The sequence below is a fragment of the Anser anser genome, assembly GCF_964211835.1.
Source record: "Anser anser genome assembly, chromosome: 3".
Taxonomy (NCBI): Eukaryota; Metazoa; Chordata; class Aves; order Anseriformes; family Anatidae; genus Anser; species Anser anser.
This window is the reverse complement of record NC_139722.1, coordinates 72,880,253-72,905,285: the sequence shown is the minus strand read 5'-3', so window position 1 is coordinate 72,905,285 and position 25,033 is coordinate 72,880,253. Positions and strand designations below refer to the sequence as shown.

General features: G+C 44.2%; 1 protein-coding gene across 1 annotated transcript; it reads right to left on the bottom strand.

Moving 5' to 3' along the window:
* Window positions 1–1,709: 1,709 nt before the first annotated feature.
* Window positions 1,710–6,284, bottom strand: MAS1 (MAS1 proto-oncogene, G protein-coupled receptor). Its single transcript, XM_083830279.1, has 3 exons — window positions 5,011–6,284; window positions 4,676–4,731; window positions 1,710–3,283 (listed from the first exon to the last, which is right to left on the bottom strand). The coding sequence occupies exon 3, from the start codon at window positions 3,244–3,246 to the stop codon at window positions 2,257–2,259; it is 990 nt and encodes a 329-aa protein (XP_083686405.1). The 5' UTR covers window positions 3,247–3,283; window positions 4,676–4,731; window positions 5,011–6,284; the 3' UTR covers window positions 1,710–2,256.
* Between the last annotated feature and the right edge of the window lie 18,749 nt (window positions 6,285–25,033).

The window sequence follows — 25,033 nt, the reverse complement described above, 5'->3', positions numbered from 1 at the left end:
AATCATTTTTCAACTGCCAGCTCTTCACTCTTATTCATACTTCTGGATGTTCGTCTCATGATGAATGTTAATTTTGTCTGCCCTGTAAGCTGATCTCTGGACATTTGTCCAAATTCTGAAATGTTTGGGGGCACGGACAGACACAGGTGTAATGGGGTGGGAAGTTAGACACCCCAGAGCACCTTGTGCAGCTTATGAGCACCAATATTGCCCTGTTGTATAAAATTTACCTTTCAGATCTACTGACCTAGCTGCATGCATAACGATCATTAACCAAGACCTGTCGTAGTAAACAAGGTATGTTTAAGCACAGTAAATAACGTATCTCGTCTCACCTGAATCACTTTGAGAGATCTGGGTTATGTGTGGACAGCAGACCCCCAGCAGGTGCACGCACACACTGCTACGCGTGTGTGGACACCACACACACTCATTTCCACTGCCCCCCAGGGTGCCCACAGACCTACTTGCCATGTCCTGCACCCACCTCTGGCAATGGGAAGCTGCTCTGCTGACGTGTCATTCCAGCAGTTCGGTAGATCAGTACCCAAAAAGAAGCAGCCTGCCCTCATCTGCTACCTAAATCTGTAGAGGTGGCAAGCCTGGGACTACAGCCTCAAAAAGAAGAACTTGGACAAGCAGAGGGGCTGTCACAGGGGAGGGTTTAATGGAGTGAGGGAACTGGAAAGATAATAGAGGTAACCTTTTCCTTTCCCTGAGTCTTTTCTGCAATGACACAGTGCAACACTTTAACGTAAGGAAAAAGGGGAATGTGCGTAGAAGAAATATTTATCCTTCTGAGAGCTCTTCTCTGTGTTAATTCCCATCCAATCCTAGGCCTTAACCTACCATCTTCCTTATTCCAGGGCTGGCAATCTTTCAACAAAGGAAGGGTAGGTTGTATTTTTCTTTCCCCAGTCAGCTATTAAGTGTGCCAATGGAAACTTGGCGGGGAGCTGAAGATGCTGCCGCTGCCCGTGGCAGGAGCTCTCCGTTCCTGCTGAATTTGGAGCCCCGTGGGGGCTAGAGGCAAATGCGTCTCCCAGACGTCTCTTTGAAAGTGCCACAGCTCTCTGGCTGCCAAGACTCCCCTTACTCCGTGCCTGTTTGATAAATGTGACCTAGCCCCATCTTTCCCTTGCTGTTGTCTTCCTCTGCTCTCTGCAGCTTGGCTGTAAGTGGGCAAGCGGCCCTAGGAATTACACTTAGCAACATACCAGCACAGGTGCCCTGCCATACAGTCAGAGGCAGTCAGCTGGAATGGTTTTGCTGAGGTCGAGCCCCAGGCATACATTGCTTGAGGCACCTCTCTTTTTTTCTTCCTATGAAAAGATGTTTATTATAAAACCTGAGATCACAAGGGGAATATATATTCTTCGGGGAACAGCTAAATACTGAAGACATGGCCGGGACAGCAAGCGTTTGGATGATTTTCTCATAGACTCCTCAAGTAACTAAACCTACAGGAACACTGGCATTTTGAGGATAAGCCAGCCCCACCTTTCACAATTAGGGCAAAAGCCCTGTGTGAGTTGACAACATCCATATGTTGCCAGCCACTCCTGTGTGTCAGGTACCAAACTATCCAAGGATCCAGAGGAATGCTGATGCCACTGGAAATTATGCAGCACATACCTTGAAAGCAGGCCCTGAAGCAGCCCCTTAACCACAGAAGAACTGGATCATTAGCATATACTTGCATGTCTTGCTAGACCAAAGCTACGCTATATGTTTGTGGGTACATACGGGGACCATATGTGGATTTCTTCCTCTGCTCCCCATGGGGAGCAGCTCTTCTGTGAACTTGAACAAGCTGGAAACAGCTGTAATAGATCCCAGTATGTAACGTAAATCCCGTGTTTAGTGGGTTTGACTTTTAAAAATGCGAACACACACAGGCCCTGATGACTTCAATAGCATTTATGGGTGCTCAGTGCTTTTATAAATGTCACACTATTTATAACATATTTGTGTCCTTTTTTTATATTCTCTGTTGGCCTGTCTCTTTTCCACTGTGGTATCCTTGACTGACATAGTCACATAAGGATGTAGCATGTGTTTGAATAATTAAGAAAATACAAATAAAAATTATCTTTATTCTAGTCCATATTTTTCCATTACTCAGCCACCAAAGATAACAGTACCATTTCACTACTTCCTTTTACATTCTAGGGAAGAAAAATGCTCTTAGTTTTGCAGTGGTTTATTAAATCTTGCAAGTCCAATTATTTGCCCCCAGAACTTCCCCCCTAAGCCTCAGAAAATCGTTTCAGCTATATCCAAACTCATGCCAACTTCCTGGCTTCTCGGCCGCAACCCATCCGTGAGTGCTCTGCTAAGAACCACTTTGAGACTCTCCTTGAACCTCTTCTTCTTGCTGCTTCCTACAAAGAAGTAAACAAGGGGGTTGATGCTACTGTTAACGGTGGAGAGAACAATGGTGACGTGGTTCTGCTGGCTGAGCAAAGACGACCAGTGGTGGTAATTCAGGAGATACAACAGCCTCATAGGCATGGCAAAGATGAGGAAGACAATGACTGTGGCCACAATGATGATGTAGAGCTTTGACGAGTGAGGTCTCAGGGAGTTACGATGAATCCTGATAACCAAGATCAGGCTGGACAGAATCATTAGAGGAATGAAGATCATGAAAGTCAGGATCCATGTGAAGATGAGCATTGCTTGGCAATGGTTGGCATCATCAAACTGTTCCTTTGTTGAATCATCTTTGCATGTTAAATATTCGGCTATTGTCATCAGAAAAGACAGAGTCCACAGAATTGCGCACACAATTGCTGACTGGTGCTGTGACCGGTGGCATCGGTACCAGATGGGGTAAACAATAGACAGACACCTCTCAATACTGATGGCTGTCAGGAGATAGAGACCAGTATTATATCCAAGAAGGAAGACAATAGACAGTGTGGTGGTTACATAGTAGTAAAAACCATATGCGAATCCAAAACCAGCAATGTACTCAATTGACAGAATAAATGTACAAAACAGTAAGGAGATGTCAGCAATGGACAGGTGTGTGATGTACGCAGTGAATGGGTTTCTTTTGATCTGGAAGCAGAGGCACCAGAGGACAATTCCATTTTCACAAAAACCCAGGAAGGAGATGATCATAATTACCCAAAGTGGGGTCAATATCTCCCAGACCCTTTCCTGTGCAGAAATGTTTCTGTGCATTGAGATGTTCTCTGTGCCTTCGCTGGGATGAAACGTTATGTTTGACTCATCCATGGGGAAAGCTCAAGTTTGGATAGCACAGCTCTTCCTTCTGCAAATATGTATAAAAATATACTGTGAATATTGTGTGCTCCTCCCTCCCCTTGTTCTTTCTACCTTGTGGACCCTGGTTTTCTGGTCATATCTGAAAGTCTTAGCAAAAGGAAAACCATCTTTGATATACTAATGCTAGCTGAAACCCAGCTGGAACTATTCTCAGCAAGTATTAAAGATTGCTAAGCCCATCATTCTAGGAGAAATACTGAGCTTTTTCTCTGTGAGGTTCAGCATGTGGATGCTAAACCAGAGCTAAAGAGATATCCTTGAAGAGCTCTTGGACAAGCAACCTCTCTATCCCATTGTGAAGTTTCTTGTTGTACTGGTCAGAGGTTTTATTGGTGTTTCTTAGTACAGCGCTGGATTGTTCCCAGACAGGGCTATTAAGCTCCCTTTGAAGCTAATGGCATTAGTTTGAAGTTATACATATGTATTTCAAGTGAATTTGTCTCATACGTATTTGTGTACTACAAAATTTTGTGTATGAAAAAATTTATACTAATACCTTTTCCAGGAAGGTTTTAATTAAATGATTAAAGTAATATGCAGTTACTCATCACTCTATTCCCTCCAGGTGTGGAGGTAGAGGATATACAAAATGACACCGTTTTGAGACAGTTGTATTTGACCAGCTTTAATTGTCAAAAGTATGCAACCATAGAATCATAGAATATCCCAGGTTGGAAGGGACCCACAAGGATCATCGAGTCCAACTCACTATAACAAAATTTAACCACGTTTAAACACACTGATCCACTTAACAAAAGTGCAAATATCCTGCAAACATTACAAATCCAACCCATCACAAGGTGAAGTAGTTGTTCAGGTTCCCTGACATTGTTATAATGTTTATAAAAGCTGTTTTGGATGAAGTTTTCCTTTTCTATGTCTCCTTTTACCCCACAAGAGAGAATAAACAGCACTGGCTTCAGACGATTTTCATTGGTATGTAGAAACATGTCATGCCTGCTTCTCTGTTAACTTCCTACCTGCCCCAGTCAGGTTTGGGGCACTTGTAGATTCAGTGGTGTTAACAGGGACTAACTGCTGGCAATAAGCTTGTCCGGCTGCCTTGACTCATCCATATATGCAGCCCTGGTTTTTAACATGCCGTGCTGGGAATTTACCTATATCCTCAAGCAGTCAAGAACATCAAATGCTAGGGGAAGAAGTTTTACTGGGGTTAACTTTTGCAATGATTATTTAAACAGAGTTGTTAACCCCAATCATAAATTTTCACTCATGAGCCGTGGCTTTCCTGTGTTCATTTGCAGCTTCTTAAGAAAAGATATCACACCCTAAAAAAAGAGCCTTCAGTAAATAATCTGGGGAGCCTCAGGGCTTGCCGGCATTTAAACCCGCACAAAAATGGTAATGATGATCTCACCTGTATGTTGACTGTGCCACCGTCTGATACTCAGTCGGAGGGAACAAACAACATAGCTGGAAATGTGGTAGAGAAGTGAGTGTGAATGCAACAGGTAAGTGAAGTGAGTGGGAAGAGTCCCAAAAGCAGTGCTCTGGAAACGCTACAGAGGGAGGGTGCTCAAAAGCTGTGCTGCTGGAAGTGTAGTAAAACTTCATAGGAGAAAAGGAGAGGAGCATCTATCTATTTCAAGGGTTAAAGGAAATAGAAAAAGAAAAAAATGAAAAAAAAATATGAAAAGACCCAAGTCTCTGCCTCTGAAGAGTAAAATGAAGAGGAAAAAGTTCTGGACTTACTAAGGTCATTCCCACATGAAAGCAATCAGAGATAAGCTTGGAAAGAATCTTCTCCTTCCAGATACATCCATGGTGAGTTCAGATTTCCCTGAAGTTGTTGAAGAATGTCCTTGAAGAAGCTGAAGGTTACTTTCTCCAACCATTTGCCTTCGGTGAGAGGGAGAGCAAATAATCACTTTGACCATGACTCCCTCAAAAATAAGAATGCAGTTGTCCCATTGCTCAAAATGACTGAGGCATGCCAAGCAAAGAGCCCCAGGCTCTTCATCTGAGGCTGTGCTTCAAATGGCATCACTCAGTATCTGGCAAGTCATCTGTCTGAGAGCCTGGGAGTTAACTATTGTGGGAACTGAATGGCAGTACATGGAAAGTTGTCCTGAGCTCCTACAATACCAAGAGGCACAGTTTAAATAAACAAACACGAAGTGAGCAGGAAATCTATTTGGGGATAATAAAATCTGAAGGAAAAATATCAGTTTAGAACTTCACTAAATGCCATCTTAAACAATACAAGTTGATTTGTAAATTTGTCTTATATAGCTTTTTAATATAAGCAAGAAAGTGAGAGAACGTGAGAGAGGGAGAGGGAGGAGGTGAGGGTGAGAGAGGGAAGGAAGGAAGGGAGGAAGGAAGGAAGGGAGGAAGGAAGGAAGGGAGGAAGGAAGGAAAACCAAGGCACAAAGAAAAGAAAATAGACTAGTCCTTTGAGTTAGTCTCATATATACATTCCTCTTGGTAAAAACCATACCCTGAGATTATTCTAAAATAAAATAAATTAGTTAATAAAAAGAAATATGAAGCAAAAGTCTGTTCTTGAGTTTTAAACAGTCTCCCCTGAAAAGTTCAAACAAGCCTAGGAGCAGATAAAAGTCCCTTGAGGATGTCCCCTGCTTTTGCCCCAAGTATTAGGTTGTTTTTATATTCAGATATTAGCAGAACAAACATTCTTAGCCAAAAAAGGAGAGAGTTTTCTTGGTCTTCTCCTTTAGATGTTTCACTAAAACTACCAAATCCCCAAATGGGAAAAGCTACGAACTAACATGAGAAGTAAATGACCCCAAAGGGAGGGTCAAAATAAAGTTAGGAAAGAAACAGACTGAAGTGAAAACAACTTCTAATTGCTTTTGGTTGGTTTAAATTGCAATCTACCTTACATTCAACAGCTATAGGACCAAAAATTTCAAGGTGCCTCCATGAAAGAAAAAAAATATTGTTCCCAACCCGTAAAGTGAGACATGCATGTGAGCAATGAGAATGATCATTATTGGAATGCGTTAGTTACCTGTGTTCGTGGCCTATTCGGTCTGCTGTGCAAACGCTTTCCAAAACCAGGAATGCCCTAGCGTCCATCCCTCCACTGGGGCCAGTGGTTTCTGCTAACTCTTTCATACGCACACATAAACGTACAGTTCCTTCATGACTGGTACCAACAGTCATCGCCAGCATGGCCAGGGCGGCGGTGTGAAACCTGAAATGGAGGGGAATAGATCACAAACCCAACCTGCCCTGCGGAGCTCAGGAGCAGCAGGAGGATTGAATAGAGCAGGGGGACCCTGCGCCTGCTAACTGATGGAGTATTCGCATCAGGTGCTGCCAAGAGATGGAGTGGTTACTTCTGAATCAGTTTAACTATTCAGATATTGAAGAAGGGGATTGTGATAATAAGGCCTGGAACCCCAATGGATCTTGGTACTAGAAATGAGTATCAACAGTAAAGTCATGATTGCCAATACAGGCATTCTATTCATTTCAGTCTAAACTGATTATAGAGTAAGATATGGCATGAATGATAATCTATCCCCAAGCTTTTCCATTAGACACTGACTTGGTGGGACAGAGCAGCCTTGCCATAGATGTAAATTAAATGTACACTTTCCAATATCCTGTACGTACAAAGCTGGCAGTGTTGCCTTTTTATCGTTTTGCTTTGAGCCTTTGAATAATTTCACGTTCTTGTGTCTTCAGTTACAGGAAGCAGAAGGCAAACTGAAAAGAACTTGAAATTCTTTCATTAAAATAATGATAATAATGACAACAACCTAGGACAAAATTAGGAGCAGTAAACCAAATCACAGGGTTTTACGGAGTGCCAGTATTTATTTTACAGGTGCCAGTATATAAAGGATCCTCCGTATACCTTGGAGTCAGATCTCTTAATTACATACTTATATGAACCATGTAAAAAACCCCTAAGGGATGAGCTTTGCCAGCGCCTTCAGGTGGTGCATTTTTTTTTGATGGTCATTCAGTCAATAGGCACTGTCAGACAGTCTCATCCAGCCTTCAAAGTGTGGCAGCAACTTCGTCTTCTTCTCCTGAGCAAGTCTTCAGAGCAGATAGAGAACTAGGGATAGACAGGCTTAAAATGATGTGCAGAGCTCTGTGAATCTCTGGAAAATAAGTGTGATATTTGGCTCATGACAGAATTGCCTAGACTAGTGGCAGGCTGGTGGAAGTGTTTAGCTTGAATATTTAAATTCAGTGGCTGACTTTCCCCTGAACATGGAAGGATCAGGAGATAGTCCTGCTCCAGACTTGAGCTGAACCTTCCTTTTTTTCCAGCAGCACAGCACAGGGCAGCATTCATGGTCTGATGCCACGTGCAGCAGGAGCAGAGCTCCAGCTCCACAGTCCCTGTTTTAGCTGAGTGCTGCCTGGGCACGCTTCTGCCAGCGGGGCAGGACAGCTCCAGGCTGACACCACTTGTGCAACCCCACAACCAGAGGTGAAATCAGCCAGCTGGGATTTGGAAGCTAGATGGTCGCATTCATGTGATACCAGGTGGCGGAGTTCATCACCTTGGGTGCATCACACATGATGTTCAGGATCTGAGCTTGTGACTCTGCACCCGTCAGTGCTGGTGAGGAAGCAGGCAGAGGGAAATTGCAAGGCGTTTCCCACATCAGAGAGGGGTAAGGAGATGCAGGAGATTAGGACAAAGTGAGGAGCTCTTAGTGCTGCTGTGAGCTTGAAAGAAACTAATGTAAATGAACAAGGTTTCCTATTGCCCATTCTTTTTTTTTTTTTTTAGAAGAGGAAAGAAAAAATATGAAATACAATTCTAAAAGTTATAAAAAAGTTTATATTGGACAAAGAAAGCAAGGCATACCTCTACTAAAACCCTCAATGATTTACCTCTCAAAGAATCCTTGTGACATATTTCTGATCTGTTGGTTTAGAAGAAGAGTTCTTTGTAAGTGGAAATATGTTCCTGCTCTCCCCCAGTCTCCCAACAAGTCACACAGAGAGGGAATCTGGGCATCCCTTCAGTTTTTCTCTCTGACCTTAATAAAGTACAAAACAGCTGTCTCCTTTCTTCTCAAACCAAGCTCACGCCCTTCTGTACTTTAATCTACTGCAGGTTGCTCTTTGCCTGTCTCAATCTTTGGTCACTATCAGTCAGTCCCCTGCAAAGCCTCAACAACATTTTCTTCCCTGTTTCCCTCTTCAGAAGAAATCCACATGATCCTTTCACAAAAGCTTGCTAATTCAGATAGCTCCTATCTTCACATATCTCCTATCCTGCCCTGAATGTGAGGAGCCTCCTTGCAGCAGGCCTGGGTTTCAAAGGCTGCACAAGCCTCTCTGTAGACCTACCCTTCAGTGCTAAAGTACAGTGGTGGCAGCTCTTGTTGTGGGGACGCTGGAGTCTGTCCACAGCAGAAATCACGCCTTTGCTAAAATCAAGTCACAATTTTGATAAAATTGACCAGTCACTGGTGGCCCAAATGCTAGCACCAAGCCTAGCACCATGACACATCAGAAGGGAAAATACACTGCACCTGCCTGCTGACAGCCCCACCAGCTACCAAGCATGAGGGCCACTGCTGCTATGTAGTGTAAGGAGTTACAGGAAACGCTTTGTGATAACCTCAGGGGAGACAATGCTATAAGAAAGCTAGTAATAGCTTGCCATATATGAGTAACTAGTATGGGCAGCTTAGACCACTTCAGCTTCAGTTGTGCAAAGCAGAAGTTACAGGATTAGAAAATATCTGAGACACATGAGAGATGAGTCAGAGCTTTCCATGATAAAAGGTTGGAAGAAGTAGTCTGAGTGCCAAGCAACCAATAAACTGAGCTTTTACTTTGTTTAGGTTGAGACAAGATGGTCATGCCCAGTGACCTTATATAGACAAAGACATTTTGTATTACTGGTCAAAATACTGAACACATGCCCTGGTACCCTGGTGCTCTGTCATTCAACCTGTGTTGTTTCCAGAGGTTCCCATCTAAAGATGTTTGAAGCCTTCTTGAAACAGAGGTTCTGATCAGACTGAGTTAAGAGAAGTGCCTGCCCTAGTAATGAGGAGTGCCCTGAAATAATCTTCACTCCCGATTGTACTAATCTGCTTGTCTTTTTTCTCCTACCCTTCTTTTTATTTTTATTTTGTATCACATAGTCATCACATACATGTATTTCCAACCTGTGACAGAATTAGCCATTATTATTTATTTGCTGCCTGTATTTCAGGAATAGTCTGTAATGTGAAATGTCTGTATTTCAGTTAGGTAAAATCCTTGATACCCATTACTGTGAAAATTCAGTGCCTTCAGCTGGATTCACTGAACACCCATGATTTTTCAGCTGAAGTCTGGTGGTCCACCTATGTCCCTGAACTCTGCTCCTACTCACAAGAGAAATAGCTCTTGTACTGAAAAAATATTAAAAGGGATGGTAACTGCTGTGTGGAGGTGTCAGCACTTCAAAAAATCAAAGCAGATGAAATAGGAATTGTTGACAGACTTTTCTGAACACCATTTAGACTCAACCAGGATAGGTCTATGATTCCTCAGGGCAACATCTTTGCAAGTCATCTAATGGCATGCTTGTAAATGTTATTACTGTGTATGGATGTTAATTAGGTAATAAGCTGCAAGAAACTGAAGCTTAGTAGTGACATGACTGGAAGAGCTTTATGTTATATGATGCTGGGATTTAATAAAGCAATTTTCATCTCACCTGTGAAAGTGGTCTAAAAGTCAATGGATTAATTTCCCAATCAGAATACTCTAAAATCAAAATTTCATTGTGGATATCCCATTATGGTTATATTGGAGGAAAAATGTAACTCAGTTTTCTTATGTCACGCTTCTTTACCAGATGGCATTCCACACGATTCAGCATGGAATGGGACTTTGTAATATAGCTCTCTTTTCTCTTCCTGGTTGAGAGCTTGACTAAAAGAGATGAACTGGAGCACAACATGTCAAAACATCATTCCAGAAGTAAAATACTTCTTCCTACTTGAGAATTTTTCACAAAATCTTGAACTTTTAAAAAGGAGAAAGGCTCAAGTAGACAAACATTTTCATATTCGCATTTTTTTCTATTATTTTTAAGCTGCTTCTAATACTGACCTCTTTTCAAAGACAAAATATAGACTTGATTAGTATTTTCAAGGTGATCCAGTAAAACAAGCTCATGCAGTAGGTTTACTACATAAAGCCAGAAAGTTACTAAATGAAAACACTGAACCGTCTCTCTCTTCTAACAAGGGTATGTACTTAGAGTGGATCTAGAATCCTAAAATATCAAAAAGACATTATAATTTTTGCAAAATGATATTTATAAAGCATTGCAAGTGTAGGTAGGGTAGACACCATGGGACCTATGTTTACTCTGTCAGACTTTTTTATCAAAATTCCTCCTCTACAAAATGGTAGTAATATGGGAGCACGGGGAGGATGCCTTCAAGTTTGTGAGGTGTTTCACTAACACACTAATATAAATATAAAAAATACAAGGAATTCACCTACTACTTTGACCTCACTAATGCAGTAATGAAGTTTGATTCTATTACAATAGAATCAAGTGGTCTTGGCTTTTTTACTTATTTTTCCACCTTTTACAATTTTCTCCCTTATAGGATTCCAGGCTCAGAGCTTCTGTCTCCCACAGTGACATGGTGGCACATCCTGTCAAAGCTTCAGCATGAGCATCAATCAGCTGTGTCGTCAGCTTACTTCCAGAAACAGGATTGACTTGTCCTCTTCTATTCATAGATTAGTTTGGTAACAGAATTTGCTCTGCAGATTTGAGATAACACAAAATATGTTAGGTAATGGACATCAACAAACTCAATTGAAGCTGGAAATAAAGATATCGAAGTTCTGCATTTTTAAAAGACTTCACTTCTTCTTCCTGCATTAAAACCTCAGGTTCCTCTGAGGTGGAGAGGCTAAAGATACCACAGCAGTCTCCCTCCCTGTAATAGGGATTCCCAGCAACTAAAAAGTGATGAGACTCACTTGAACTATTTTAAAATCTGAGTCTTTTGTTAATAAAAATTATTTTCCTCAGAAGTATATGCTCCAAGTACTGTTGTTGCCTCTGTTTCCTGCTGAACACATGTACTAGGACTACATTTTTAATTCCTTGGCATGCTTTCCCTTTATCTTTCTATGTCAAGGACACGCAATGTTCTTTCCCCGAGAATGATGCCAGAATTTTTTGTTTGGCTCTTGGCCATGCAATACATGCCACCGACCACAATGGGGCCAGCCGCAGGAAGGGGCTCAGGGCATACCCCAGGTGGGCACCAATTTCTCCACGTGCAGCCCACAGTGCGACAGAGCAGAGCTGAGCTGGCCGTGCAGCTGAGAGCCAGGGTAGCACAGAAATGTCTGGATTGCCACTAGCCCCCTCACCAATACTGTCCCAGGAAAAATTACAGGGTACAGCCCCAGAAAGGAAGCTGCACTTTTTACTGGTCACAAGGCACTTTGGTTAAAAAGCTAGAAGGCTGGCAACTCTCTATTATCGTGTCTGTTTTTCTGTCTCTCTGACCTACATTTCTTTCTCCCAGTCCCTGGCCTAATCATTTGATACTTCGTTGTGGTTTACACTCACCCATGTTCCCACTGATAGGAATATACATTCTCATTTAGGAACAAAGTTTGCAAGCATGACTCAAGGCACACTTAATACCCATAACAGATTGAGTTTTCTCCACCTAAGCTGTCACGCGGACTGTTCTGCCGTGGTACAAAGAGATCAGAGTCTGATCTAAGATACTTCCTTCGTGCTCCTCCAAATATCGATTGACTGAAGGAGATAACGAGGTGTCAGTCACACAGCTAGATGGGGCCTCCTCATCGAGGGACTGTGCAGATGGGTGAACTTCTGAAGCTGGTGCTACAGCAGCCACCCTGCGCAGTGGTGGTGAGGGAGGCTGTGGCAAGCACAGATGCTCACTGACCCTCTCCCTGCCACAGAGAGCTGGTGAGACGGTGTGTGTGTGTGACAGGGAGCTCCGGCCAGCTGCCTCAAGAGCCACACACGGCCCTGTACCAGCAGGACAAGGCAGTGGGGCCCATCTCTTCCTGTGGCGGACAAGTCCTCAGAGCCCATGTCTACCAGATGATGTCCTCCAGTTTGATGGCTGCCTTGTGACAGAGGAGGTGATACAGGAGAGTGCTGTAACCACATGTGAACACGCATGTGTTTTACCTGTCACCTGTGGTAGTCTCCATATGTATCTATTAATGTGGTTTTGGCAAAGCTAAACTGCAGGACAGAATTTGCTAGCCCAACAGGGAATGAACCCCAGGCTACATGATGCTTCCTCACCAGCTTGGTGATCCCAGCTAACTAGTTTTACAGGGGGTTCTTGCATCTTCTTAGCTGCTTGAGAAGCTGGTAAGCATACCTGAGTGTGGGATCAAGGTGGAGCCTCTGAACGCAATGACTTTGTATGGTGTACAAACCACTAACTCTTCTGAAAGGCAAGCTGAGTTCAGCGTGGTGTAAGCACATGGCTTAAATCGCATCGCCTAAATTCACTTGTGTTCAGGCACTTTGTTCAAACAAGGCTTTAATGTTTCGGTCTTCACATTTTCATCAGCTGGGAAGAAACATCTGAGAGGGTGGCACTGTCTGTCCCATACCACCAAATGTAAATCTTCTTCTTGATGATGGTTAAATTACAGGTGCAGGTTTCCTGAAGACATGTTGTGCCAGGCAAAACAAGGCCAGGCTTTTCAAGCATTCAGCCCATTGTGTCAGTGGTGAAACAGACTTCCCCAGTGGAAACATGTGATTGAGTAAGCCTAATTATACCTCCTGGCTTCAAAGAACAAGCCTTTATTTTAATGCAACATTAAAATAAAGGAGGCACATGCCCTGCCCTAATTCACAGCCAAGAGCACTCTCAACTACAAGTAACCTGCACTATCTTTGAGTGACAGTACTCTTTTTTTTACTTGTTACTCACACATCTCAAAAACATTCATGTATCACAAGCAGATCAGCCTCTTGTATCACTCTCAGACATGCATGTTGTAGCACCACAAGGAAAATTATGTGTTAGTGTTTTGAAAAGCCTTGCTTTCCATAGAAAATGTTGTATAAGAATCAAAATTCTCCTGGAACAGGCACAGGTGGCCCCTCCCTTCTAGGGTCATTTCTTTCTCATATGCCAAAGCCAAGCTCTTTCTCAGATGAGGATTTGGAAACACTTCTGGGGCAAGGAGGGAAACCATTTCCTTTTTGAGCCTCTGCTCAAACTTCACAAGCTGATAGATGTAGAAGCCAGAGATGCCCTCCTGGGGCTATGCAAAGGCCTGGGCTGCCAAATCGTCCCTTTGACAGATGATTTGAAAACAAACAGACCCTAAAATAGTATTTCTGCCATTGCATTGGCTTCAAACTTTCAGCCCTGTGTTGATTACACCAGGCAAAATGGGCAGAATAAGCAGTTCTAAAACGACAGTTGTGTCTCCTTTGTCCGTCATTTTACTCCTATGTCCACAGCTGCTGCTGCTTCTGCTTCTTCTTCTTCTCTTCTTCTTCTTCTCCTTCTCCTTCTCCTCCTCCTTCTTCTTCTTCTCCTTCTTCACCACTTTATCTCTTTCTTGACTTTTCGCTCTGTCCTTGTTCTCCAAAGCCATGTGCTGCAGTTCTTTCCAAATGTTAACTTCCTTCTTCTGACTACCTGAATTGCTATACAAGGCTTGAAAGACTGGGAAAATAAAAAGGGAAGAATGAAGGAAAGGGAAATATATATATATATATATATAAAAGAACGATGGGGTGGGGGAGAAAAAAACACCTTTTTTTTCTAAGGAAAAAAAGTCATGTGCTATCTCCGTTACCTCAGTGCAGACAGAACCCTAAAAGCATGCTGGCATTATTCAAGAGAAAATAAGTTATTTTCAAGGCGTATCTTCAACATAATAATTACTGCAGCAGCCAGCACAGCAAAGGCTGTTGGTGTTCCTCTAGCCCTGCTCAGGTGCAGTGAGGTTCCACCACCGAGCCGTCCTCAGCAAAACCACAACCTCCTGGAGAGCCAGAAGGGCCTGAGAATAAAACAGCTTCTTGTTTTCCAAATGTAGCAGCCAGGCTCCGTGAATGTTTTCTGTAACGGGTGCATTGGGTAAACTCTGACAAGGAATAGTTTCTGAGGTGATTATGAGAGAATTTTCCTCAGTACTGACCAAAATCAGGTGCTTGCCTCCTGGCAGTGACCACGGAGACATTGTGTCACGTACCTGGACTCTCAGGATCCACTTACTCAGTGACATCCATATGCACAGCCAGTTCTCCTTCTTTCTTCCCGAGGCAACCGCAAGCAAAATTATGAGAAGATGGCTTGTCTGATCCTGCTTGCACTGAAATCTCCAGCAAAGCTTGCCCCTCGGCTTGGCTGGGAACAGGGCCCAGCCTGAAACTTTCTTGGATTTTGACTTACCCTTTTGCTCTGTAAAACGGAGAAAGACTGCCCATAAAGCACATTTTTTTCTTCTGGCTTGGAAATGACACAGTCACTTTTATCAGACGTTATCTAAAAGTGTCAGAGCACATTATCCTGGCTGACAAGCTTCTGTCACCTCTAACATGATACTGTGTCTAGGCTGGAAACTGAACTGATTGTCAGAGGAGCGCTGTTTTGGGACAAGCTGGGAGAAGAACGGGCATAAAATCCTGACCACCTTTAGGAGGGAGTATGATGAGCTTGAACATTGGATTTTTTTGATATAATAAGAAATTGGACTTTGAAATATAAGATCTCCCTTCTGGTCCTTGTTCCCAATTACTTCAATACGTTAGTGATCTCACCCCAGTTTAGTGGAAAAATCAAAAAAAAAAAGTATATTCTCCTTTTTGTTCCAGAGAGAAATCGCTGCTCTTGGGAACTCCAGAGTCAAGTACTGTATCTGTAGCACTTGTAAAGATCTGCTTATTTAACTTTCAGCTGGTTCACGGGTATGTCCGGGACTTTCCATTCCTGTAAGACCAGCACAGCCTTCAGTGTCCCGTGTGTTTAATTTTGCGTGTCTTACAAGAAGGAGAGTTGTCTGAGGAAGAAAAGGACCATCTCTTGTCGCTGCCTGGAGACTGGAGCTGCCTTAAACTTTTGCAAAAGCAAATGTACGCCTTTCTGCCCTCAGTTCCTCTTCACGGGAGCTGAAAAAGCACGTGAGGCTTCTGAGAGACCCACATCCTGCCTCTGCAGGGACAGCAGGTGTGGGCACTACGAGCATATAGCATAAGCTATAGCAAATGCCTCCTGGCCACTTAGCTTACAAAAAGAAATTTGAATTGTAATACTGGTTTGTTTACTGTTTTAAATCAATGCCATCAAATACTCATTTTTTCTGAGTCTTTTTAATTAATGGAGTATACAAAGAAGTATTTAAGCAGTCTAAAGAGTTCTTCCTGTTTCATTCAAAATTCGGAGATCAAATGCACCAAAATAAAGATTTAATCTCGGACTTAAGATATCTATTTTTTTTCTTTTTTCAGTTTACATAGTATAACTTTTAAAGACTGATGGCCGAATTTTATTTGTATTTATTTACTTTAAGAACTCCCTGTGGGCTGTCTGAACGCAGACTGATGGTGGTGCTTCACCGTTGCTGACAGGAGATAACCCAGGACGCGCTGGGAAAGCTTGTGGTGACAGCGCTGTGTACTTTCCTCTCAGCAGGCACATTGAGATACAGCGACTGCTCCTGAAGGAGATAAATGTCATATAGCAATACCACTGACTGGACTTTATGTCATGGCACCACCTCAGGTCCAGGCAGAAACAGAAATGCCTTCTTGCTTTCTGCTTTGTGACCAAAAGAAGCAAGCATTTTAAAGACTTGCTTAAAAGGGCCATTGTTATCTTTTCCTCTGCCTTCTGCAGCCATGCTGATATCCTAGAGCTTGTCACTGGCCTGATCTTCATTTTTTCACATAACCTGTCTCTTTAGTGGACATAGTTTTTCCCTCTGCAGAAATACTCTCTCGTTGGGTTGGTGCAGAGCTTTCCTGTCTTTTCTGTCCTGGAGACACGGAACACTCAGAATTTCCAGAGCTTCTCCTCTGTGGCCTTCTCCTGGCTGGGGTCCAGGGAGGACAGTCCGCTCGCTTGAGTGAATTCATTTTTTTCCACCACGGTCACAGCATGTGATGCTGGTGCTGTATTTCAAGCACCTTACGCTTCCTCATTTTCTCTGTCTTACTCTTGTCCGGTGTCAGCCAGCTGCCCCAGTCCAGAGCAACTACCAACAAAGCCTCCAGCGCGGTGTCGCAGCCATCAGGATGCTCTCAGCCAGCCCCCAGCCTCCTGTATCACCACTGTTTCTCCAAAGCTGATGCAGGGGCATGGCAATGCCTCTTGGACAGGCACCAGCAGCAGGAGAAGCCCATCCAATTGCTTCAGCAGAGGACACAGGAGAAAGGGATGTGCAAGCGTTCTTCACGGCCTGACAAGGCAGGGCCAAAGCACCTTCTTCAGAGGAAAAACATCCAATCCTCATTTCCCTCACAACTTTTATCCTGTGACGCTACCATTACCATTGCCTCAGCTATTTCTGACTGACGTGTGTGCTCTGCAGGTCAGGCAAGCAAATCCCACAGGAGAAAACAACAGAAGTGTGGGCAGAGCCCAGGCTGAGCTTGTCCAGGTGCCGGCACAGGCACTGTGCTCTCCCTCGGCTTGTTTCCCTACATCAGCTCCAGGGGAGGCCTGGGTGAGTTAGACTTTGAGCCCTCCACCTGAAGAGCAAGTGTAGGTGAGATGCACTGAGGTCTGCCTGACTTATTTCAGAGCAGCATTTACTTGAAATGGAAAATACAGAAGGACCACACAGTGCAAGGCCCTGTGTGTGCAAAGGAAAGGCAACAGAAGAGAAGTGACCAGAGGGAGGAAGGTGCCTTGTTTGCTTTCCCAATGCCTCTTTGTGCTGTGTATAGACACATATGGCATTGAAAGGCATTTGCAAAGCAAAGCAGCTCCATGAACACGAGTTTTCTTCACTCCTCATCACGGCTTGGTTCCGCTCACTTTGTAAATATTTTCAGTTATTTTAATTAACACCAAAGTGCAACAATTCTTGCAGAAATTGCCTTCTTCCAAGTAAATCTTTTCTCCCTTTACATTGTAACAGGAATGAAAATAATTCAGTGAGCACAAGCCTGTGAAGAAGATGAGCTTGCACATGTCTATTGTATTTTCTGTTGAATACTGAGAACTGAAATCAGCACACCCAGAACTGAAGGAATCATTTTTTGCACCCCAGCTAGATCCTTGGAGACAAATTACAACAAAGAATTCATAACTTTCATGGAAAATGTAGGTCTCAGTCCTGCAAAGCAATGAACATTATCAGCTGTTATCACCATAAAAGCAGTAAAAGATGTTTAGTGCTTTCTAAAATCTGTTTTGTATTACAGTGTTTGTTTGTAGTGTTTGTTTTTTTTTTCAGTTCTATGTAAATATGAGCAAAATACACTAAATAACAAATAATGCAAGATCAAATGAGACTGTGAGTTACGTATTTATATATGTGTATGTTTATGTGTTAACACAATGCATTAACTGCCATTTTAACAAAGAGGGACACAAATCATTTTGATTTATGCCTTTGTGTGCTCTAAAAAATCCACAAACTTTCAGGTTAAATAAACATGACTTTAGCAAGCTGTTGTGATTTTTTTCGTTGGTGACAGTTATGATTTTATCTGTTTGGTTTCTATGAATAATACTTACTAGCTGACCAAACACCTTATTATACAGATAATTTGCTAACATTTTCACATTTGCTGGATCCACAAGAGAAGAAATATGCTTCATTGCTTCAGGGTTCTAGGTTATTAATACCCATGCACAAAAGTAAGATCAGTAGGTCCACATAATATTTTTTTTCTAGTTATTTCTTTGCAAACACTGCTATTTAAATGAGAATATCTGCTGTGCCACCAGATGAATACTGTCAGTTTAGACATTTGCACAATTTTCAGAATTTCATTTTTAGCCTTTGAAGCAGTCCTCTCTAATGAGTAACTTTCTCCCTGCAAGAAATTATTTTTACCTTCCCTCTTTCCTATCTGAGATGAGATCTTTGCAACCCAGCTGTAATGGGGAATTGAGAGTCACTCAGCAAAATATCTGTAACAGAATATGCAGAACAAAAATGCATATCAGCTTTTGACTCTAGGGTGTTCAATAAACCTGTCTCTCCTTTGGTGAAGTGATTTAATTAAAGTAACATTCAGAGACTCTATTCTGTTCCTAGTATGTGGGACTCATGAGAAATCAAGTTCTTTGCAGTCACTCTGAATTATAATACCTAGGAAGGTAAAAATTACTTGATTAGATGCTGATATGTTTCCATCAGCTGCAGTAATGCAAACCAATGGCAGGACATTCCCCTCCTGCTGACAGAAAACAGCGCATGCTTCAAGTGATGCCATGACACAGTAAAACACCATGTTGTCCTTTGCCAGCAAATGACCAGCAAGGCTGAACGAGATCAAATCCAACGGCTTAGAAGACAGCACGTAATTTCTGAAGGCAGTCTGTGCCACTTTAGTGCTTCCCAGCACCATGTTGGGATGAGATGGGCATGGTATCATCCTCTGGTTTATTTGCTTCAAGATGAAGAGGAGGAAATGTGCTGCACATGTCTTAAATATGGTCATTGATTTTCTCTTTCCCTTCAGATGCCTTGTGACATGCCGGCTGGCACTAACAGGCCTGCAGTCACCTGTTCAGAGAAGTTCCTCAGCTATCTCTATTCTGGGCATTGTTTTCTCCACTGGGGACAACACCAGTCTCTTTCCCTTGACGGCCATCAGTACAGAGCAGTGCCCGAGCATCCTGTTCCCCTTACAGTGCCCGCACGGGCGGCCTGAGCCTCTCTCAGCCTGTGTGTGTGCTGCCTCTCCTGCCTGGCCAGCGGGATGAAGCGTTCCACCAAGCGAAGGACTCGCAGGCTCTGCTCTCAGGGCTCTGGGATAAGCAATGCAATCATTATCTCCACTTCCAACATAAGTTTCCTAATTTTACACACACACACACAGGGTTCTCTCCAGTCTGATCTTGTTCATCAGTGTCCAAAAGAGGTCTCCGCAGCAGAGGCCCCATGTGAGGCTTTCCATCACCATCGTTGTCACCATGATGGTATTCCTCATCTTTGCTGTGCCTGTCAAATTCACAAGTGTTTTGAAATGTGGGACTCCTAAATCAGTGTCATTTAGACATTTATAAAGACATTGAGTCACTAGGCGAGATTGCCCAGGAAGATTTGTGCATCTTCAGTGTAAGCAGACATGAAGGCTCTCTGCCTTGTTTTGGGGGCTGGAGCAGTGCTGTGGGTGCACCCTGCCAGCAGCACCTCCCTAGGAGGGGAAGGCAGGATGGGTCCCCAGCTGAGCCTTTGGGCTCAGGGGGGCCAAAGTGCTGGTGCAAAGCCCATTCCGTGCAGCAAAGGCTCTGGAGGATAACCATAGGGAAAAGCCACCCACACACACAAACCAGAAAGACGTGTTCCAAAGCTGGACCACAGAAACCAAGCATGGTGCCCAGCAGGAGGGTGGGAAGGAAAGGGAGCAGCAGGACAGAAGCACTGCTCCTTGCTGCAGGCTGCCAGCTCCTCTCCCAGGCTGCTCTGGCCTCTCTGCTAAAAGGGGCTGGGTGGGCTTCATGCTGCTGGGGCTCTGTTAGCCTGAAGCAAATTAGAGGGTGAACCTGCAAAAACCTGAGAGAAGCAATGACCTTCAATGAGGAGGAAGTGATGTGCAGGTGAGGCCACCCAGTTTCACCCCAAAGGTCAGCAGTAGCTAACCCCTTCACATCACCTCAGGTTGCTGCCTTCCTCTCCAAATCCTACTTCTTCTCACAGCCCCTCTCCCCTGCTGAGAAGAGGCAAAGCCAGTCTCTCTCCTGCCCTCACTGACCCTGGCAGCTGGTGGGAGCCAACAACTGGGAGGAAGGGATGGGACCAGAGTCCTCCTGTATGCTTGTCTTTGCCTGCAGCAAGGCACGTGCCCTGGCACGTGTACCACCAGTTTGTGAGCATTGCCACAGCACAAATACTATTAATAAAAATAGCCCACGGGCAAGCTTGTCCTGCCTGGGAACTGCCTGCAGCAAGGGTATGGAGCAGTGCCTCGCGCTGCAGCAGCCCTGCCTCCTGCTCCATGCGGTGTCCTTCAGCAGTGACCCAGCAGCCACCGACAGAAACCATTTGTTCCTCCAGGTGCCCCTCCCAGCAGCGACACCACTGGAAGCACAAAGGTAAAGGAGACTAACAGTCTAAAAATGGTGACAGGTGCCTTTCTGTCCCCCATCACCATGCTCTTCTGTCATGCCAAGTCATGGTACACACAGGATGTTCATCAATGCAAGCTGAGAAGCATGAGCATCCCCCCTCCACAGGGATGCCTCCGTCTGCAGACAGCCCCCAGGCACCCCAGCTCAGCCGCCAGCCCCAGCCCAGCCCCTGGAGCCCAGCACGTCTCCAGTGACACCAGTTCCCATGACCCAGCGGCCCTATGGAACAATTACATCAAGCCGCTCCGCTACCGCATCCCAGGGGAGGGGGCAAATTTTGAGCACTGCAGGCGGCTGTGGGAGCTTGTGGGTTTGCAAATCCTCTTCTTTGTGTAGGAAAGGCCAAGTCTGCTGTGCGTGTTTCAGGACTGATCAGTTCCGGTGGGCGAGTGAACATAGCCTGTTTGGTTATGCTGGCTGCAAGCAGTTTGTTAAATAATGAGAAATTTATAGCCAGCACGACCTTTGGTAATCAAGAGCTGGAGGCAAAGCAGAAGTTTCTAGCAGCATCTTCTAGAGAGAACGTGCCACAGCTGCATTCAGTCACAAGTATCACTTTGTTCCAAGTCTTATGGAACAAATAAAATATTCTGTATTAGTTCAAAGTACAGTATGAGAGTTGCTGATTATTCTTCCACAGTTTTCACTGCTCAGAAACCCAGATGAACCTCAAGGGTGTCAGTGGGTGGGACCAGGTCCAGACTTAGAATTATTTCAGGGTTTCCTCAATTTGTGTATGTCTTGGGTGGTGTTAAACAACTTATTTTCATGTTTTAAATAGCCTGTTTTCTCTCTTTTTTTTTCTTTTTTTTTTTTTTAACCTGGATGTATTTTGCAGGACATCATGCATTTCTCCTGTATAGTAACCATTACCCTTTGTAGATTTTCACCCCGTAGATGTTTTAAAAGCAAGCCTAACTTATAGCACTGGAATTGTTTTGTTGTTGTTGTTGTTGTGTTTTTTATTTGTTTGTTTTTTACCAACTGAGTTGCTGTTGCTATTTTCTTTTAAAATCTGTCTAGAGAGGATCTTATACAGGTCTCTGTATGATACCTGTATATATACACTCTAGAAATAGCAAGTCCACCATCGACTGGTCCTGTGTCCAGAAGAGGACCTCAGCTGTCCAACATGGGGGGGCAGGGGGGAGGCCACAAGACCTTACCTTCATCTCACCCCTGAAACAGCACTGCTGGGGAAACATTGCTCTGTTCATCTCTGTATGCTCACCTGGCCGAGGAGTCGCAAGAAGACTGTTTGGTAGGACGCTGATGGAAAGGCGTGCTTCAATGCCCCCATTGTGAGGATCCAGGTCTCTCGTTCCCCTGCCCGAGCTGCAGGGCAGGTGCTTGAATGGCAGCCAGGGGCGTTCCTGCATGTGGTGCCCCTGCCTAAAGGCCAGCAGCTCCTGACCAGTTACCCCTTGGGGTTGGGACTGCCCCACACTCTGTACCCGAAGGTGACCTGAAAGTGCTCACGCAGCACTTGGAGTACTGGTTTTGTTAAAACCAGTTTAAGCCACAAACCAGAACAAGGCAATTATTGCAGCAAGAGAAAACATGCATGAGCTCTGCGAGACACTCAGCATAAGCTCTCCCTCCTCCCCCAGGCATCTCTACAGTGCGATTCTTCATCACTTTTCATGGCCTCCTGCCTTGAAACAAACTCACAGCCCCTACAGAAGAAAATCTTTCTGTCACCCCTGCCTGCCTATGCTCTCCTTCCAGTCTTCATCCTCGCTGAGGCCCCTTTCTGCCTGCCCTGGCCTGTGTCCCACAGCCACCCTCATTCACCTTCTGCCCCACGATCCCCAGGTCTCCGGTGCAGCAGGCAGCAACCTCCCTCCCTCCTCGCTGCTCACTCACAGCCATTTTAACCGAATACGTAGGGCTCAGACATCCCCACCAGGACAGCTCTCCACCAGTGCTCACTGGGGACATGCGGCCTAGCCCCAGTGGTGGCTCTGACGGCAGCCACCTCCGCTGCCAGACGCTGGAACCAGCCTCCCACCACAGGCCACACAGCACCTCCAGCTGGCTCAGCGTTACTCAGGAGTAATTATTGTTATTGCAGGGCAAACCAAGAGATACAGAGAGTTGTGCTCTCCCCAGCATGGCTGGTCTGTTTTCTCCTTCGGACACTTGGCTTACAGGGGACCTGACCAACACAACGCTTCCCGTCCGAGAAGGGAGCGCTGCCTTCCCTTCCATCATGCCCTCCAGTTAAGCAGAAGGGATGCTGGAACACGTATGTCCACAGCGTTTGATCCACTGCCCCCTCAATAGGTTTTCTGAAGAATGGAGACTACAGGAGCTATCAGGAAAAAGGAAGATAAAATGAGAAAATCAGTCAGACCTGGCACTCTGTATGGAGAAAAACAAACACATTAACAGAGCAGTTGCCCAGAAGGGTTTTCCCATGTTGTCAAGCTCAAAGGCATACAGAAATTTCCTCAGTAGCTTGATCAGCATACAAAGTTCAGATTCAGCCATGGTGCTGCAGCATGGCCAGAGCGGCCTTGGCTTGTTGGGCTACGTAGCACCAAGAGGGTGAGTGACACTGGCGCTTAGCACGGCGCTGTTCCTCTTGATTCTTCCAGCAAAGCATCCATAACCTTGCCCTTCCAATATGCATCAAGGTTTTCAGCTATGATGTATTTTGATTGAATGTATAATATTACTAAGAAACATTAATTCACACCACTATGAAACAGAGGGCTATATAAAGCTTTCTTCTATATGAAAACTATACATTGACTTAAACCAAGAAGTAAATCCTCTCCTCCAATGCCAGTATCTGGAGTATTGACACTGAAGCCATGAGGACAACGTTGTTTTAAAAAATAATTAGGGATAGCGTAGACGCTTACATTTATGGCACCATAGACTTTTTTGCATAATTGATAAAATGAACAGTGTTTTGGTGTTGGTTTCTTTTTTCAAAGCTAAAGGTAATGATAAAATTCCTCAACAATGGTCTGGCAGGATGGTATTTCTTTTAATCTGAGGCAGCGCTGAGCTCCTCTGCTGCAAGACTTCTGCTCTGGGTGTTCTGCAGCAGGAGATGCCCTGAGAGCTTACCCGCCAGAGGCAGAAAGGTTAACTCAGAAAATAGGTATCTAATCATGAAGGTTTTAAAAAAAAAAAAAAAGTACCAAAAATCAAATTGTTCTTAGAAGTAGATACATTCTGACCTGCAATGCTCCACTGCAGGGTAAGATACTTAACAGGGACCTTTACAATTGTTTCAGTGAGTGTTGGAATTATTCTTTCCAACCTTACAAGCTAAAGTGCAATTTCCTAACAGTGCTGAGAAGCAGGTGTACAACTGCTGCTGGGGACTTTGCTGTGGTCCACTTATTTCAGGAGGCAGGTTTGATTTCTGAGCTGCCAGCCCTCAGAGCCACCCAGCAACTTCGACATGCACCTCTTCAGAGCTGGAGTTACAAGGCAGGTTGCACCACCTTGAGCTGGTTTCACAAGACTCTGAAGTACCTTCCCCTCCTTGCAGAAGGCATGTAGGAATGGGCGTAACCAGAACTACTGTTGATACTTCCCAGCTGGATTAGTAAGAATTCCCCCCCGAGTCTGGAGCAAAAGCAACAGCTGTCAGAATGGCCATATTGGCACGTTCAGAGATTTTATCTCAATCTAAAGCTGCTCAGAACTTGTAAACCCGTTCCCACAGATAAAAACTGCTGATCTGATTTGTCAGACTAGCCCCCAGCTAACCCATTTCATGGGAATTGACTAATACCGCATCTGACTGATGTCTTTAAAATACTCTCAGAAGCAAGTGACCCTAGGTTTTTACACACTGGCAACTCATATCTGAAAATTCTCCTGAAGATCAGAAACCTGCTCATATTTCTTCTTCATGTATGCAATCTGAATGTAAACTTAACCGACTTAAAGGAGTATCTAGTAGATCTAGAGCAACTATTATTTATAAGTTCTCCCAGAGCTAACGCGGGAAACCCAAGTCTTGATTCAGTACAGTATTTGGCTGCGTGAGGTATGTCTGTGCCTTGGAAACGGAGAAGGCAGGGTCAGACCTATAGGCTGTTCTTGAAAAAGGGGTGAAAGGACCTCTGCTTTCTTCCAAAGAGAAGCATGTTTCTTTAGAGGATAAACTACTGCCATAGTACTGCTGTGAGCCAATTCAGTAGTTGTCTGCTTGTCCTTGGGAAAAGAAAATGGGAGAAAGGGAGCAAAAATTTAAAGACAGAACAATTGATTTCTTTATTCCTGAAATCAAAGTGCATACTCCCTTAAAAACTGCAGTGTTCCTCAAAGGTAACAGCACCTTGTGATCCCCAGATTGTAAAGATTAGATGCAAGGATGACTGCATCTCCCCACACTTAGCTAGCTAGCTGAATGGGGGACCCATAGAACAAGAGTATCATGTCCTAGCTCACATCCCAAGAAGTGTTTTTATAGGAAAATGAATGGTACTGTATGTCACTCTTAG